At 41.2% G+C, this 19,121-nt stretch overlaps 1 protein-coding gene across 1 annotated transcript in view; it reads right to left on the bottom strand.

Moving 5' to 3' along the window:
• cdk17 (cyclin dependent kinase 17) overlaps positions 1-19,121 on the bottom strand; it is a 44,269-nt gene that overhangs the window by 9,009 nt on the left and 16,139 nt on the right. The window contains exons 2-8 of the mRNA XM_028044088.1: positions 15,714-15,858; positions 12,030-12,197; positions 5,313-5,446; positions 2,641-2,766; positions 1,980-2,036; positions 1,753-1,867; positions 704-798 (exon numbers count right to left, since the gene is read on the bottom strand). Of these exons, the coding sequence (XP_027899889.1) occupies positions 704-798; positions 1,753-1,867; positions 1,980-2,036; positions 2,641-2,766; positions 5,313-5,446; positions 12,030-12,197; positions 15,714-15,840 (822 nt within the window). The 5' untranslated portion in view covers positions 15,841-15,858. The remainder of the gene's footprint in view (positions 1-703; positions 799-1,752; positions 1,868-1,979; positions 2,037-2,640; positions 2,767-5,312; positions 5,447-12,029; positions 12,198-15,713; positions 15,859-19,121) is intronic.

Below are 19,121 nucleotides of genomic sequence, written 5' to 3'. Positions count from 1 at the left end.
CTTGAACAAAAGCAAGAAATAGGCAGACGCACCAGAACAAATTATAATCCTGCAAAGAGCCTAAATGGGATTATTATAACAAAAAAAAACTGTTGAAGAGGAGTAAAAGCTTTTGAATAATGGAAAAATTCCACCTAAACAGTATTAGAAATTGTTGGAGAACAGTGGTTTCTAACCTAAACCGTAGGGTCACCACAGTTTATAAGGTAAAATTATATAAAAGGCTAAAAGTAGCTAAAATACTAATGGTTGCATCTAGGCTTCCACTTGCATGTTGAGTTAGTTTTAAACTGGACGATTGATCGCCATTAATAGACAGGACCTAAAACATCCACTGTGAAACCCAACGGACATTTTATATTGTAATTCTCAATTCTGCCACAGGATGGAGCGGTTTCCCCCATGGGGTGAAAAATTCCTAAAAATCTGGATATTATAAAAAGTACAAAGGTTATGAACACAAAGAGATGTAGCCGGCATTAGGAGAGCAAGCTGAATAGTATAAAAGTTGAATGGTGAAAATGGCTAAACTAAACTAAATAAAATAGCACAAGTTAGATGACTGCTTTTGGTTTTTCAAGGAAAAACCTAATGAAAGCATAGATGGGTGGAAATATTTTAATGTCTTTAAAATCGTCAACACAATAAAGAACAAAGGATGGAGCATCATGTCGGGTTCTTCTTGTTGTGACATCATGCTTACCAAATACTCAAAGACGAGCGTGAGGCTCTTGTCCGTGTGGACAATGTCGTGTAACGTCACGATGTTGGCGTGTTTCAAGTCTTTTAGAAGCGACACTGCAGCGAAACAGAAGAAGACGACGAAACAACAAACACGTCATTAGAGGAGAACACTTCCTGTGTTCACTGGAAAATTATGGCTTTGGGAACATTCTACTTGTAACAATTAAGCACTGCAAATGTTTTATGTAAAAATTCAAAAACTTTTCCAAGCCTTCCAAGTCCTTTATGTTCATTCGAAAATATAAAATCCAAAGATTCACTGAATTTATGGAGGAAGTGTAGAGCAGGCAGGCTGGGTGTACACCAAGAGAAACCAGAGACTGAGAGGAAGGAAGGATGGAAGGAGGAGAAGGAAAGACGAAAGGACAGATGGAAAGGAGATTGAAAGCAAGGATGGAAGGACAGAAAGAAATAAAGGACAGAAGAAGTGCTTGAAAGAAAAACAGAATGAACAAAGAAGCAGAAGGGAGGAAATAATAAGAGAGAAAAAGAATGAAGGACAAGGACACATGGACAAACCCAAGAAAGAAATGGAGGCAGAACACTAGGAAGGTAGCAAGGACAAAAAGAAGCAAGGATGTACGGAAGAATAAAGACAAGAAAAGATGAAAGGACAAAACGAGGAAGGAAGGACGGAGTAATAGAAAATAGGACACAAAGAAGGACTTAAACAAGAAATGTTTAAGTCTTTGCGTTTAAAATACGCATTTTAGTTGGTGTCTGAAATGGAAGTAGAAAACCAAGAGGGAGAGAATAAAGGAAAGGAAAACGACAGAGAATTAGGGAAGGGAATAAAAGAGAGAGGATGGAAGGAAGGACACAAGGAAGAAATAATTGAAAAAAGGATCTAATTGAGAAAGACGGACACAAGTAAAGGGAGGAAGTGAGGACACAACGTAAAGACAACATTTAGCAAAGGAATGGTGCTAACAGTAGTGTCATGACGGTTCATCAGACTGCAGCAGTACGCCACCCGAGCCTCAGCTCTACATGAACGGCGAGGGTCACCTTCTCTGATGGCGGTGCAGGGAGCTCCTTCCTCGTGCTCCAGGCGGATCTCCTTCAGCGCCACCAGGTTGTCCGTCAGCTTACTGCGTCCCTTAAACACTGTGGCGTACGTCCCCTAAACATGACAGCAGGGTTTTAACGATTCCGGGGAAGAAACGGTGACCATGTGGAGCACAGGTGCGTATGCTAGCACCTGTTCCTCTAACGCTACTTCAAGGCTTCCTCACCTCTCCAAGCTTGTCCAGCTTGATGTACGTCTCCAGCTTCCCAAAGCCAATTTCAGACTGGAGAGAACGACAAAAAAATGATTCATCAGGTTGTGAATGTGGCATTTTTAAAAATTTAGCTACTGACAGTTTCAACATGCTGGTAATAGCCCCCATGCTAACACTAGCCTGATGGCTAAAATAAGCATTTAAGCTGGTTTCTGATTTATTAGCTGTGTTTATCATACTAAATGGAGTATGTCAATGTAAGTTCACATGCTGGTGATACCCCATATGCTACCGACAGCATTTTGGCAAATTTTAGCTTATACACTAATGTTAGAATACTGAGTGCAGTAAGTCAACATGCTAGTGATAAAACCCACATCCTAATGTCAACATGCAAGTTGTTATGCATGCCAGTAATAGCCAGCATGCAGAGGATGTTAATGCTAACAGATTTATTGAGTCATTTATTGCTTCTTAATAAGAGCTGTCACATTTTTCACTAGCGAATCTGCAACAAAGCAACATGATCTCCCCCAGCAGAGTTTTATAATCTGATCTGATGGCGAGCTACTGGGACTCTTTGCCTCTCGCTGGGCCAGTTGCCGTGGAAACCAGCCCAGTGGGAACCTCGGTAATGAGTGTGCGAGTGCAGGGAGAGGAGGCTGCAACTGACCAGCGAGGCGCGGCGGGAGCGGCGGCTCAGCGGCTGGTCGAAGGGCGGGCTGCTGAGCTGCAGCTTCTCCAGGTAGCCGTCTGGGATGCGGATGTCAGCAGGCAGCGACAGACGCTTGTTCAGGTCCTGAAAGCACACGGGGTCAAATGTTTATGTTTAAACATCAATTCATTTCATGGGGACAGCAACGTCCATTTTCACCAGCTGGATTCAGTAATCTTTGATATACACGGTTAGGTACCAACAGGAGCTAATGGCTGATAGCCACTGTTGCTGCTCTGCAATCTGCTCCCATCACAGCATGAGGACAGACTAGCTTCTCCAACCTGGCTCACGCTACATGAATATATGTAGTTAGAGAAATATTCGCACCCTTTTTATGTTATATTACATCACAATTATAAACTTCTAAGTGGTTAATTGGGATTTGATTTAATCGACCCACACAAAGTAGCCAAATGTTTTATCAAGGAACAAAAAAAGATGGATTTTTGTCATAATGTGCTACAAGTGTGGCAGACACATAGAGATTCTATGGAAGCGTTTAGCTGCCAAAGATTAGAAATGCATTCAGGAGCAGTATCTCATTAAATGAGAAAACTGTAATGTGTCAGCGCAATGAGAAACTCTCAGTTTAACTGGTTATAGCAAGATTGTTTCTTGTTTTAATCCGTTTTGCATCTCGTTATAACGAGGTTTTCTTGTTAAAAAGAAAAATCTTCTCTTTTCAACAAGAAAAATTTTAAATATAAAGAGATTGAAAACTTGTAAGAATGAAAATTTTCTTGCTAAAACCATTTAATTTCACTAAGTTTTACATCTTGTTATAACAAGGAGGTTTTCTCTTTTAGACAAGTTGCTGCTCCCAATTTTATTTCCAAGCTCTGGCAGTTAAACCCTTCAGTAATATTCAGCTCCCCTGAGTCAAAATGTTGTCTTTGCTGGAAAAAGGAAGAAAAAAAACCTTACTGTATAAACACACACACACACACACACACACACACCTCGTCATCTGAAGGCAGCAGGGCCCTTCCTGTCTAGAAGTTACAGCTTCTCCTCAGGATCAAAGCTAAACACCGGGAGGCGTGACAGCCAACAACTCATACTGTAGAGAAAACTCTCTGAACGTCTCACCAGCAGAAGCTGAGCTGTCTGAAACCGAGGCAACACATTCATCTGACTGAAGAATAATGATGCTCAGTATAGATCGGACTTCAAATATTCTATTTATTACAGAAATTTCCACCAACTTAATTCTCAGTTAAATAATGGAACGATGTTCTGGCTTTATTTCTGTCATTACCGACTATTTTTGGACTCCGAATGTCTCCATGACAACCATTAAACACCATCTACCAGCTGTTTTGTGGTTATGCCAAGAAAAACAAAACATCCGCAATGCTGACTTCACCACTGCTTCTCTACTCCAATTAAACTACCCATGATGCTGCGCTGCATCACCGTCAAATGACCAACCTCCAGAAAAAAAAGATATGAATTGTTAATATCGGCACAGTTCTATTTATCGGACCAATACCAATATGATAAAAAAAACTGATGAATATTTGGTGCCGATATATTTTGCATTCCTACTCTGAATCATAAAAGTTCAGTAAAAAAAATAATAAGAAGAAGAACAGGAAACAGGAAATAAACTGCTCTGTCACATTTATCACATTTCTAGTCATTTTATGAGGCACAGATGAATAAGTAAAAAGTTAGTTTTTTACAAATTTGTAAAATTGTTTTGGATTAGTTTCTATATTTTTGAGTGTTTATAAGGACGAACTGTGTTCTGAACAGAATTACTAAAACAGACTTTTTTGTTACTTCCACATAACAGGCCCAATGTGTTTATGCTGATTGTGTGTGTGTGGGTGTGTGGGCGTGTGTGTGCTGAGTCAAGTGATCATTACCACATCCTTGAGTTCCTCTTCTGTTCTGCACCCAGCATTCAAAACAAGTGAAAAATAGGTCAGTGTGTAGTTGTGAGTGAGAACCCACATTAGCATCAGAGGTGCTGGGTTTTGATTTGTTCTTTTCTCTTCTTGGCCAGCAGGGGGCAGTACGCCTCCAGACTGAGTGGCTGCTGGAACACACACATTTCTGGTTTACCACCTCAGCTGGTTGCTTTAATCACTAGAGAAGAACAACACACCAGCAGGTAGAGCAACATAGTGGTGCTGAGGGTCAGAGTGTGCGTTCATAAACCCATAGAGAATTTATCCAAGATGGGAGCTCTTCTTGTTCTTACAGTTGAGCTGGAAAAAAGGACTGAATCCATTCATCATATCTGACACCTCAGGGTGGTTCTCTGGATTTTCTGCTTGATAAAAAAAACCCCTCAAAATTACTGATTAGATCTAACACGGCTGAACCTGACCACAGAATAAAAATGGACCGCGCTGGTTTCCAGCATCAGAGCTGGTGACGGCCAAGTGTTTAAATGCCCACTTGGTAGAAAATCTTTTTTCCAGTCTGCTCTCGAGCTGTGACAGCTGACATGGAGAAAAATCGTACAGTCTCTCTACCAGATCCTCCAGGGAGCATCGCAGATATCAGTATCCTCACCATCCAGAGCCGAGGAGTCAGTTGCCGACCCTGCCCCCCTCTTAGCCCGCTGCAGTGTGTGGGCGTGTGGGTGTGTGTGTGTGTGTGTGACAGGGTCTCACCTCCATGGAGATCCGGCGGTGAACTCTGTTCCTCAGACAGACGCCCGTCGGGGACTGGACCTCGTCTGAAGATGTTCCTGAAGCCTGGTCGCTTTCCCCATCAGAACCCATCTTCAGGTTCTCATGGACGATGTCTGGATGGAGAAAAGTAAACCAACCGCACGGTTATTTCAAATAAAATTTACTGAGGGCCCCTTAGTATGAATCAGATCTGCTCCAGGATGGGTGTTTTCACACTTTGATAGTCTGGTAGACTCTGTTCAACGGAGGACTAAAATCCCAACCTTTGTTACATTTCCAGCTGCTGCAGTTCACTTTCACACTCAACTGTGTCAAATGAATCAAACCCTTTGAAAAACTTGTTTACCCTATAATAAGTGGGGGCGCTGCACCAGGAACCACTGAAGAAAACAACATAACGACATGGAAGTTGCATTATGACATAACACAACTTCCTTCTTCACAAAATGTAAACAAAAATAGAGTGGTGTCAAATTTTAGTGCTTGTAGGATTTCTCTTTTTAAAAGACCTCAAGCCATTTGTCTTTGCACGTTTGTTTACCCAGAATGCCCTGCGCTGTATTCTACTTCCTGCTTTTGGAGTGGTCTTTGGTCAGCTTGGCATCCACGTATGCATTTAAACAACATCAGAGTTTACTTCAACTGAACTGAGATCGAGGTTTGTAGGCAGATCAGTTTGATTTTTTGGTCCACATCAGAGTTGAATTGTGGATTGACACGTTCCCAAACAAACCGGACTTTCTAGGCAAACGGACTGGAGTTGGATTAAAGTGGACTAAACAGAGTGAATGCATCCTAAAACTCCGTAGTACTCCTGTACATCTACAGGTGGCTTTCATAAACTCAGGTTCTCCTTCAGCCTTGATTGACACAAAGTCAGTCGTTTTAAACCTTTCAATTGTTGCCCTGAGCTGAGCAGGTTTAGAGAATTAGCTTCTCTATTGGTGCTAATCCTGTCTATTGAAGATCCAAACATGACAGTGTTAAGCGTAAGGCACTAAAAAAATTAGCTGGGGGCTGCATTTAAGCTAGTCTCTACCTCAATAACATGTTTTCCTGTCTTTCCCTTTTTGAGAGAAAGGGCCTCCGAGTCATTTCCTTTTTACACTTAAAGTAGGCAGTCATTGATATGCAAATCATTATCATCTTCAATAAGCGACATCTTCTAATGCACAACAACAATCAGCACTGGCGTCCCCCAGTGGTGTGTTTTCGGCCCACTAATCTCTCTCTGCACAAATGACGAAACCTCAGGAGACCAGTCTGTGGGTTTGCATACAACACCAGCTATTAGTCTGACCCAGGACAGAGGTGAGTCTGCATACAGGTGGAAGGTGGATCAGCTGGCCCAGTGGTCTGATCAGAACCGCCGAGAGCTCAGCCCAATAAAGAGAAGACGGTTGACTTCTGAAAACACTCTGGAAGTCCTGGATCACTTCTGACTTCTAGAACTCTCCATTCAGGAGATGTACAGGTCCAGGGTCAGGCAAAAAGCGCAGATAACCTCTCTGCAGACCCCGCACAGCCTGGACACAAACCACTTAAGCTTTCACTATCAGCAACAGAGCATCATTTGCCTCAAATGTTGCTGCAGTTTTTCTAAGGCTTTGCATTTAGTTAAAGAGAGATTTCATAGCAGGCGTTTTCCCACCTCAAACATTCACTCAATGTCTCGCTGCTCGACACAGCAACGGTTATCAAACGAACATGGAGCTGAAAGTCCTCCTTCCAGGCTACGACGAGAAACCACAGCCTGCTCCATTTCCTCCCAGGCAATAAAACTCCCACCACTACTGAAACCCAGCTGGAGAAAATGTGTGTATGTACATGCCCCATGCCCACCCTCTCCTCCATTCACACACATATACACAGTTAATGAGTAGATATGGCTGAGCAGCTCTGTCATCAATGTGTCAGTGCCACAAAACAAGAAGCCTGTTGTCAAACGTGACGCTCAGAGAAGGAATCAGATTTAAATGAGAGATTAAATTTTGAACATAACCGTTGCATTATTATAGATGAAATATTAAAACGTCTGCCACCTCCCGCTATGATCAAAACATTTCTACCTTTTCCACTCCATTCCGCTGTTTCCTACTGTTCGACGTAACATATAATTACCAGTTTAGTTTGCTGAAATGACCTCCATTTATTTAGAAAAAAACAAAATGGAAAGAGGAAGAGGTCTGAATCAGACAATATTTCCATGCAGGGGTTTTGTTGAGTGCGCAGAGAAAGGTGTGGGAGGAGAGGAGGAGGAAAGGAGCCAAATATGAGAATTTCCTGCTAGGTTTGCAGTCAGAGCAGGAAAAGAATGGCTTTTGTTCCTTTATTCTCTTTTGCCCATTTGATAAGTCATATTTGATGAGATTTGTGCAAGAACCACAGAAACACATGCGAACGTTTAGATTTGTCTATAAAATCAGTGAATCCATCAAGACACCACCAGTCATGATGATAAAACTCTGGATTTCTGTACATCCCTGAAGGGCGTCAAGAAATATAGTCATCAATAAAACACAATTGCGTGTTTGTTAGTTGTTGTTTTATTTTTTACATGCAACGGTCTTTCTTGAATGTTTTGTTCTAAAAATTAATAAAAACACCAATTAAAAAAAATTAAGTTGGTATTTAGCAGGGTTTTTTTGGCATGCGTATCATCATGTTTTGACTTCACTAAACCTAAACATGAGCAGAAGAAGAAAAACAACTAACCTCAAAGAAAAACACACGCAGGATTCCTGTCCTCCACATTCTGAGCCATGCTCAAGTTATCGCCACCCAGCAAGAGCATTTCAACATTTTGGATTTAATTTCACAATCCACGTGGGCAGATTTTTTTTTTTTTTTTAAATAATCATAGGAACACATGTTTCCTTTTGAATAATAACTTTAATACTGCGTCCAGGGCTTTAACTAATGCTTATTTTTGTTTTCAGTTTTGGATCAGGCTTCATCGATAAAAATCCAATTTTGTTCTCTTTGTTTTATTATCATCACCAGGACAGTTTGGCATCGGAAATCCCCATCAGTTTTCTCAAACTTTTTTTATTGTTGAATCATTTCATTTATTTTCCATTAATAAAATCATGTAGTTGTAGAACTTGAACTTTACCCTCAGAATTTTGACTTTTGGAAAAAAAAAAAAAAATCATTTGAAAACAGCTTCCTTTATTTACTCAGAAACTCTCAGTCTGATATTAAAACTATTATTGTTTAAAGGGTCTAAAATATGTGAATCTGACAAAAAAAAGCAAGCAGAAAAGCTTATTTTATAGATTTATAATTCAGGCTGTATATTTAAAATTTATCCGTTTTACTTGATAGGCTCTGCTCATCTATTGTTTCAAAAATCATTTCAGAACTGTGTCAGATTTTCAGTATTTTTGCCACAATTTAATCCAACATCGCAAATCAAATAAACAGACTGATTGCTGTTATTTTAGTAAAATGACTGATCACAAATGGAAAATCAAACTTAACATCTTTACTTTTTTTTATTTTTTCTCCCCTATGTCTCTCCCAATCTTGTTCCCCCTTTGGTTTCGCCTCCTCTTCCTCCTGAGGGTTCAGTAGGCAGCAGCTTATCTCAGTGCTGCTCTTTAACTCGTGTACATCTTCCCCAGTTACTTTGGCGTGATTTAATCTGTCCTACTTTCCTTGCTGCTCAACCTTCAACTATTTTCGCATACCTCTCCGCCATCTCTTCCCTCCCAGAATTCCTCCTGTGTGAATAACCCAGACTTTGTGTTTTCATTCCATCAGCCGGCTCCGTTAAAACATCCACATACCGCTTCTCCGTTCGCTTCTTTTGTTTGGCTTTATAACCAATTTCTCACCCAAAAAAACTTTCGTGAATTCACTTTGCAGCTGTTTTTACTCTGTGTTTCATCCTGAATAATTAAACTCAACCTTTTTTTCCTTTCTCATACTGAAGCTCTGAAGCTTCCCCTCTCTCTGCTCCTCCTCATTAGCATGTCTGATAATGAACACAGAGCGCAGCAGCTAGATGTGGAACATCCACGTCCTACTTAGCTGTCCTGTTTTTACATCCAAGTCCCTCTAACTGGGACAGGGTCCAGTGTGGGGCTCAATGGGTCCTTTTAGCATTTGTTGGACAGAACGGTTCTGACAATCCTGCCACAGCATTCAGGAAGGAAGCATGCTGAGGTACAGATGACTGTTTTATAGCAACCTAGGAACATGAGGAGGATGATGACTGATGTCTAATGTATAGGTAGTTGGGAACATTGGCGTTTCTTTTACAAGCAGAGATTTGAACAAAAAACTATTGGCTGCACTCTTTAAGAGGACAGAATCACTGCAGGATCTGTGCATCACTGCTGCAGCACAGCTACAGGACAGGAGGTTAGAAAAGGTATGGTTTTCATATTTTCGAAGTTTGAGCGTTATGAATTACAAGTAACGCTCAATAATAGACGATCAAAGGAGTGGGTAGAAGAATAAACTTAGGAAGTTAGAAAGGTTACAATTGATTTTAATTCAGGGTATTTGTATAGCGCCAATTCACAACTGATGTCGTCTCAAGGCACTTTAAATGAGCAAAGTCAATTCACTGCAAAAATTCATTGATTCATTACTTCAAGACCAATGCACATAATTCTGTTTCATTCATGTTTCTGGATTTATTTTTCCTTTTAAATAACCTCATACACCATCTTTTAGGCTTCACACCATACTGAGTCATCGTCTCTTAGTCAGAGCTTCTGTGTTTCTGTTGGCCAAATAATTGCGCAATTCAAAATAAAAAAAATAAAAATTGCTTAATGAAAACATGGCAATTTAAAAAAAAAAAAAACAACTGTCGTTTTTTGATAAAAACGTTTGACACTAGAATGAGATGTTCTTAGACTGTATCGAAATTACTTTATTTTCCAAAACTGCAATGGAAACACTTTCTGAATCACAGGAGTCACGTGATCAACAACTGGATGTTGCCACTGGCGCAAACCACAAAGAAAAAGGTGACAGGATGTGGTAGGAGGATTTTTTTTAATGACTTATGTAAACAAACGTAATCACGTGTGATTTCAATCATAGTTCTAATTATATGGAAATACCGCAAACGTGAAATTGTGTTTTTTCGACATTAGCGTAATACTGACAGAGTTTGTAATGGAAACACAGCTAGTGAAGAGTTATTAGAGGTTAGGGCTAAAGAGCGGTGTGTTTATAATAGGGGGAAAGAAAAAATCTGATTTTGCTTTAGTTCCCAAGCAGCAGATCACCGCTTGGGACCTAAAGCCAACCTTGAAAATTAGCTGATTGTAGTCACTCAATGATTTCTTGGTGACTACAACCTTGGCTTATGTTTAACAAAAACTTTAAACCAAAACTGCAAGGTAACCAAATGAATCTGTGATGCTAAATCCACAACGCACATGATGCAACATTTCACTGGTTAGAACTGAAACAATGCAGCTGCTGCTCAGCAGTGTCAAGGATGGATCCTCTGAATTACCTCATGGTGATTCCTGAAAGTATTGAGGCAATGCTGTCATCTGAGAGGAAGTTTGGGGTCACAATAAATGGGCACTACTGTCTACAGAGCTGCTGAAGGCAAAGCTGATCTTCTAACAGCGCTCTGCATTACAATCATTTTATCTCAGGGCTTTTTTTTTTTTTTTTTTAAAGGTTTTTATTGGCTCTAGTGGCCTTTATTTGATAGTTAATTGACAGGAAAGTGGGTAATGAGAGAAGGGGGAAGACATGTGGCAAAGGTTGTCAGGCCGGGAATCGAACCTGCAACAGCTGCGTCGAGGACTAAGGCCTCCTTATGTGGGTTGTGCTTAACCCCTGCGCCACCACAGCACATCCCTCTCAGGGCTTTAAATAAAGCGGTTTGCTTTGTGCTCTGAGTGACATCATATTTTGTTTATTCTATGTTATATTTAGAATCCCTAATTGCTCTTTCTGAACCATTTGAAAGAAGGTTTACTATTCTACTGTTCTACTTCTAACTGCACTGACTGAACAAATTAAAGTTATGCTGCTTTTACATGTTTAACCATGTAAAAGCTCGTGAAGCTGTTGGTGTATTTAAGTGTGCTGTGCTGCTGAAGAGTTGTCAAACAAATTTGTAATTCAGTACATTTATGTTAGTGTTTAAAAAAAAAAGTAAAACATTTTACATCAATTCAGCTGTTTTTCCTGTATTGGCCAATACTAAACCTCTCATATCGATATCGGTATTGGAAGTGGAAAAAGTGGATCGGTGCATCCCTATTCCTAGTCTGATTACTTTAGAGCCTTTTGTCAACTGAACATTGACCATAGAAGCGTGTAAATAATAACATAAATGATAATTGGTTCTTGTGTCCTGTGAATCATCTTGTCACCCCTTAATGGCTGTGGCTTTGACACATTCTGTTGCGTGGCTCAGCTGAGATGAATCAGCTCACACAGGAAGCTGTGTCACGTCTGCCTGGGTCCCACATCCAGCAGCCCAGGCAGGAGGGTGGGGGAGAACAGGGGAGCGACAGGGAAGCTGGCTCATGGGAATGACGGCGAGTCATTCTGTCGAGTGTGTATCTGCATATGTGAGGAAGGACGGTGGAAATCTCAGCATCATGACACGCTTCCTGTCTGCTGCCGGATGCCATCTGCTCGTTTCCTTCCGTTCCTTCGTGTGTGTGTGTGTGTTGTGTTGTGTTGTGTTGTGTTGGCGAGGCTCACCCAGGCGGCTGCCGTTGTTGCGGGGCATGGCCATGAAGGACCCCAGGCTCCCGCCGATGACGCTGTGCGGCCGGCGGAGCGGCGGCTTCTTGAAGGAGCCGGTGTACTGGTGCAGGAAGGAGTGCATGCTGTGGGAAGTGGGGGGTCGGCCATTCCTCATGAAGGGCTCTGCAGCAGAAAAACGAGGGCGGCCAAGTTAAAATCGATGCAAGAAACAGGAGAAAGACCTTCAGGTAGAAAACCTAAGCCACAGTCAAACTCTAATCATCTCATAAATCACATATAGAATGGATACATTCATAACAACAAAATATTACATTAAATTTAAGCCAACATGTTTAAAACAGAACCAATAAACAGCCTAAACTATAAAAAGCCACATAAGTATGTGTCAAATGAAAAGCTGCAAATGTTTTATTTTAAAAATTTAATAAAGCAAGTAGGCAGCATAATTGTTTTGTTCCATAGACACATGAACCAATAAACTGAACATTTAATCAGAAAAATACACTTGACTGCTTACAGATTAGAGGTTTGTCCTAGTGCTGTACAATGACAGGCTAACCACTTTAGCATTTCCAGCCAAAACCAAGTTAAGCCAACAGTGGCTTCAACCCTTAATGTTAAAAAAAATATATGTTAACAAAAGTAGGCAAGTAGCTAGCCAAGTCACCAGCCAAGTCAATTGGTATTTAAAAAGACAGCTAATACAGTGACTTTGACATGCCAAATATGTTTCGCAGACTTTCTGTCGATAAAAACACAGATAAACTGGGCGTGTCGTGGTGGCGTAGGGGATAGCGCGACCCATGTTTGGAGGCCTTGAGTCCTCGATGTGGCCGTCGCGGGTTCGACTCCCGGACCCGGCGACATTTCCCTCAGGTCTTCCTCCCTCTTCTTCCCCCTTTCCTGTCAGCATACTTCCAAAAAATAAGGGATACTTAAGCCCACAAAAAGACCCCCTGGCGGGGTACAAAAAAAAAAGAAACACAGGATAATTTAGGAAAAAGGGTGAGCTGCTTTGGTGTTTCCTCACTTTAGCAATGCTAATGCTAAGCTACACCAGTAGAGTTATGGATCATGTTTACCTTCTTTACTTTGAAACCAAGGTAGCCACTGTAACCCCCAAAATAAATCTTAACAAGGACTAGATGTGTTTCAATCATGTAATGTTGAAAGTCTTTGATGTTATCGTTATTAGCAGCAGTAGCTAGTAGCTGTCCTAATTATTCTGCTACTTAAAAGAAACCAATGACGGGAACACTGGCAGAAAATATTCTAAGCTCGTTCATAAAAGGTAACTTGACTCTTTGTTTTCTATAAAAGCAGGACAGCAAAAAATGTTTGTAGTTAACCCTGTAGCATCTTTACCAACCAACAATTAGCACATTGCGTTTATCCAACCAAAACATATGATGGATTGAAAGAAAAGCAAATGTACACAAAGGTTACAGACAAGGTGAGCAAATCCCTTCAACTGGATCTTAACATTAATATCTTTACCTCCTTTGAGAATGATGGGCAACAGACAACAATAGGCTATAAGCCTTTGTTTATTCATTTGGAACTTCAACTACAAACTTTGGTAAGCAAGTAACCCAACCAGGTTTTCTGTCAAGATTGGATGAAGCAGCAGTTTCAACACTAAAATTCATACATTCTGTTTCATTTTGACTTATAAAAGTAAGTCTCTAGTCTGCGGATTATCTGTCTGCTCACACAAACCATCTGCTCCATGTCTGCTCTTCAAAACTGTACGTTCAAAGTCTCTGTCATGTTCCTACAAGCTAGCCTTACATTTAACAGCATGCTGCCTTCAGGGGCTAAAACACAGGGGAATTACAAGATGAACGCATCTCATTTCTAGAGGTGGTACAAATCTTAAAAGTGAGCTTTTTTTTATGGAAATCCTGGATTTCAGTGGAGTGACTGTTTAGGTTCACTCTACTCTCAAGTATGAATTTATGTGTTTCTGCCCTTTGAGATGGTTTGAAATCACTGGTGCCCTGTTAGTCAAACATTTTGCTTCTGAATGGAGTAGTTTAGCCTCGTACTGCTTTATGCAGCTCAAAGACGTGAAGATTCTATGGTTTGACCCAAACACCTGCTAAAGTGCCTCTAATTCATGTGGTTTCACTAGCTGCAGCTCATCGTTAAACTCTGTTATTAGTGAGTCATTCTGAGCAGAAAGCGACAGGGAAAAGGCTGAAAAGGCAAATGTGCTGGAAAAGATGGATGCGAGTCCATTTATTCTGAAAGTTGTCGATAAGTGGCAATAGACTACTTTCATGCGTCAGTCAATCCAACGGCTTCTAGCTGTGTGTAGCTGTGGTACCAAGAAGGATGTTATATAACTGTAAGGATGAATAAAAGCGGGTCTCTTTCTGAACAGTGGGTGTCTGTTCTCTACAGATTTGCTGCTTTTTGTTTGAGTGGGCAATACCAGTGTCTGCAGTCTGTTACTCCGTCACCTGGGTGAGGTAAGGTGCAGAGCACAAAGATGTGAAACATGTTCATGTATAGGATGAGGTCAGGGTTTGGCTACGTTTGAGTTCAAGTGAATCAGGAAGAAAGTAATAAAAGTCAACATAACATCGTCTGAAATCTCAGATACAGGACTCCTTGTGTGTGTGTGTGTGTGTGTGTGTGTGGGGGGGGAGTGAAGTAGCTCCATTCTGTTACATAACTTGATGCAGAGCGACTCGGTGCAAGCCGCTGCAGCTGCAACTGACTCGCTCACAGAGCCATCTTTCTTAATTCATGGACATCAGCGCTTCATAATCTCAGCACCCCTGAGTGCTGTCAAGGCCCAGAAAGCTCAGCGGAGAGCTGTTAAATGTCTGCTGCTGACAGGCGTGTGGAGGGAGAAGCTTTACTGCCGCTCCTCAGGCAACAGTATCACCTTAAACCATGGATTCATTTTTATTATTCCAACAATTCCAAAGGGCTAAAGGAAATAATACCAACATGTGTTTCTATGTTAAGGGCAATAATGCGATTGGACACTTGAAAGGTAGTTGAGAGATTTTTTGGCAGGTTATCAATTTTCAGAAAAAAAGAAAAGTGCTGCTCTTTCTATGGTAGAGGTAGTCGTTTGGAATCCAAAAGGATATTAAGGAATTGCAAAATGTGTTACTGTGACAGGCCTATTAGACGCAAGTATAGCTAAACCTGTCACAATAAGTAATAAATCAATTGCATGATGATTTCCATTTGGACAACAGCTGATAAAGAGATGCTCTCTTCTGGTGTCGTTGGAAAGCTGCCATTTTTAGAAAACTTTAGTAACTAGTTTGCACTACCCGACACTTTTGCCGTTTTTACTGTCTAAGCTGAATGGTGTATTTTTCTGCAGTGCAATTATGGTTACAGAGACTTCACAATCCATTCCAACTATTGTAGTTTTGTCCATTTATTTTGGATATTTAAAATGTTTTCCCGTCCCAGTGTTAAATGTTCTACAGAAATGTACATTTTGTGACCTTAAAGTGGGTGTACTCAAATCGTTATGCCATTATTATTATTATATTAGTTTGAAATGGTCTCCAAATGACAATATTGTCGTCTATCGCAATAATTTCAGGGACAATTTATCTGACAGGATGGCGACTCAGCAAAATTTGCATCCCACTTTAGGTACCAGAATAAACGAGGTTTTACAGTGGACTGTCATCAGGTTGTTACCGTTGTCCTTCGTCCCACCGTCCTCGATGGTCATCTGCTCGGCCAGTTCGGACAGAGATTCGTCGATGGTCAGACTGGGCCGGACAGTTAACGACAGGCGCTTCTTTATCCTCTTCATCTTCTCCATAGCAGGGCAGTTCACAGCCTGTCAGACACACACATCCACACACACACACGGTCAGCTTAAAGTGAAGACGTCCAGTATTTTAGGGTGGTTTTGCTGAATGTTGCGATATGCCAGACGGGGGATTACACAAGCACCGGCACAGTCCAAAATATCCCCGCTCATGAATAACGGAACGCTGCTTTTAATCCAATATTCATTCACTTTGCAAATGCCTGAACAGAGCATGAATAAAGCATGAAGACGGCATAAATAAAGGATGTGCATCACAGCCTGCAACATAGCCGTTTTTCACCTACACACACGTTCACATGGGTATGGAGGGAGAAATTAAGATCTGATGAGGAGGGGCTGGCAGACTAAGTGTGTGTGTGTTGTGTGCAGTCGTCCAGGTCACAGGAAACACCTTGCTCAATCTGCTCCGAGCCAGTCCCTGCTCATTGTGTCACCCTCTGTTATTGCGATAGTGTGTCTTTGCGTGATTATTCCGTGTGTGTGTGTGTGTGTTTGTGGGTGAAAAGGGCATGCGAGCACGGCTCGAGGAAACGGGGTGAGGAAGCAGCAGTAGAAACGCCCCGTCCGTCCCGTCTGAGCCGCGGTGAGAAGCTAGCCGCCCCTCCGCCGGTACCGTCCGCCTCCATCGGACTCTGTCAAGGTTATTGGCTCGTCTTGTATAAAAAGGACACCATCAGTGTGTCAACACACACACACACACGCCTGCAACAATTTGTCATTGATGACAGAACATGGTGAGAACCTCTTAATGAATCAGCATCACAAGCTCGCACCAACACATAAGCCATCTTAGTTTTATTTTGTCTTGAGGGAATGCCATGAAATAATAATAATAAATAATAATAATCTTCAGTGGCTGAAGACATATTTAAGGATGCATCAAGCCTCCACCAACTCCAGAACACCAATAAAAACCAACCCATTTGCTTTAGTTAGCATGAATAGCTTCATTTATGTTTTTTACTCCTTGGTGTGAACAGTACACCATCATCAGCGAATGTTTAACTCATTCAACAGAGGAAGTTCAGGGTTCCAACATGGTTTTTATTCCACAATTTTCCTGATTCCATATCAAAGTCATAGTTCTCTGTCCATTTCTGAACCATTTTACTAGTATAAATATGAAGGTTTGTACAGCAGTCAGTTGTACATATGAGCATGATATTTGTGTGTTTTATGTATGTCGTTCCCCAATGGAAACCCATTTCCAAAGTCTAAAGTCAAAGTCGAGATAAAAAGTCACACTGTTTCTTTAATGGGGCTCGTCGTTAGAGAAACGGTATCTCATAAAAAATCATGTCTTTGAATCTTACAATTATGACTTAGAAAGTTGAAATGATCATTTTGTCTAATATAACTGAATTATATTTTATATCAATAAAATGTTGCCACTTTATATCAATTATGACTTTGAAACTCATAATTATGTCTACAAGTCAAAATTGGGTCTTCCTCCTGGGCTTCTATTTTTTCTTTCATGACAGAAATGGGTTTCCATACTCATCCCTCACTAAGTAAATATATTTTTTCAACAAGTGTAAATTGTGACTTTAAATGTCATCAATCATTGTTATTATTTAGTGTATTTTTTCCAAACCAAATATCCACACATTACATTTGAGTTTTGTCAAATAAAGAAAATGAATTTATTGTAATTTTTTTTTGTTGTTTTACAGGACTGCCAAATAGTGTGAAAGGAGTTTTTATGATGAAATCTGTGTCTAATACATTGCAGTGGATGTTGAAATCATGAACTATGCTGCTAAAAGACATCTAGGGATTTCCTTTAAAGAGAAATAGTGTAGAGTTAGGTTTTACATAACCACGTACAGAAAAAAATGTTTAACCATTTCAATCTGTTGGAAAATATTGTTTCCATTTTAATATTTATCCTCACCCTCTTTCCTAAAGATTTTCACCATCCTACTCGACAACATGTGTTAGTGACCACTGCTCCAGAGGAAATGCATCATGCCAGCCCTGGTGGCCCCATGTGATGATAACTTCCAAACAGCTTTCCAGGGAGGAAAAACAAGAAAGTGAAACAGTTTAACGAGGCTGAAAAGTGCAGCTTGTAAAGATAGGGGGGGAAAAAAAGTAAAATAACTGCATCCGAAAACAACAACAACAAAAAAATCCTCGTACAATCAAATTCTTCCCCTCCGCCTCCCACTCCGTGCACACACTCATTCTATGAGATAAGCGCTCTTTGTCCCCCCAACACAGAAGTGTAACAGAGCCGGGTTTTATCTCTGCACCAAACCAAAACAAAGGGACTCATGTGACATGTGTGTGCGCGCGCGTGTGTGTGTGTGTCAAAACTGGCACATATGAATGATGCGTCTGCATGCAGGCGGGGAAATGATTTCAGCATGAAAAGGATCAGAAGCAACCCACCAGTGGAGGTAGAAGCGCTGAGGGGGAAGCTGCCCCCCACCACCAACACACTCGCTCTTTTCATCATCAGCAGCATCTCCAGATATTCACGCACACACTCGTTTTGACCCACATTTCCGACATCCCCCATTCCTTTGGATGCCTCGCAAGTGCACCCTGGGTAGTCGGGAGGAGAGGACTTCAAAGGACGAGAAGGTGGGTCGAGGGTTGCCGGGGACGAGGCCTAATTACTCGCTTAATTATGACCCACTCTGCAATCTTCCTACCATGCCTTCGTCTCACCCCCCTCCTTCGTTTTATAACTCCCAAAATCAGGGTGAGGTAATGAAATGGAAAATGTGGCTTTTTTTTTAAGTTCAATCCTGGAGATGAGGCTGAAAGTGACTGAGTGGGAGGAGGAAGAGTGTGAAAAGATGGGCGAAGAAGAACAGAGAGAGGGGGGAGAAAGAGAAATGGAGAGAAAATGTGAGTTTATTTCAGAAAGCAGAGCCATAATGGAGTCTTTGTGTTTGGTTAAGAGCCATGAAATCAGCAGAGTGAAGGCAGGCGTGTACAGTACTGCTGGGGGACGGGACTTGCTCAGGCCGAGGCGGTCCGACTCCATGTTTAAAGAGATTTCAGGAGCTAAATTCTGTGTTTATGAGAAGTTTGGTTGAGAGACGGAAATGGTGGAAGTTCTGGCATTTAATGAATAAGGGGGGAGGTGGAGGGGAATCTGATGGACCTCAGTTAAAATCAGCCAACAACGCTAACTTCAGGTTGATTGGCTGGACCAGATCGGTTATTCATATCAGGTTGGATTCATACAGGTAGTTCCCTCTTCATTTATAAATCATCTGCTATGAATCATTGCCTATAACATATGCATGAAA

Source organism: Xiphophorus couchianus, chromosome 17 (genome assembly GCF_001444195.1).
Source record: "Xiphophorus couchianus chromosome 17, X_couchianus-1.0, whole genome shotgun sequence".
In the NCBI taxonomy this organism is placed as follows: domain Eukaryota; kingdom Metazoa; phylum Chordata; class Actinopteri; order Cyprinodontiformes; family Poeciliidae; genus Xiphophorus; species Xiphophorus couchianus.
This window is presented reverse-complemented; position numbering and strand designations above follow the sequence as displayed.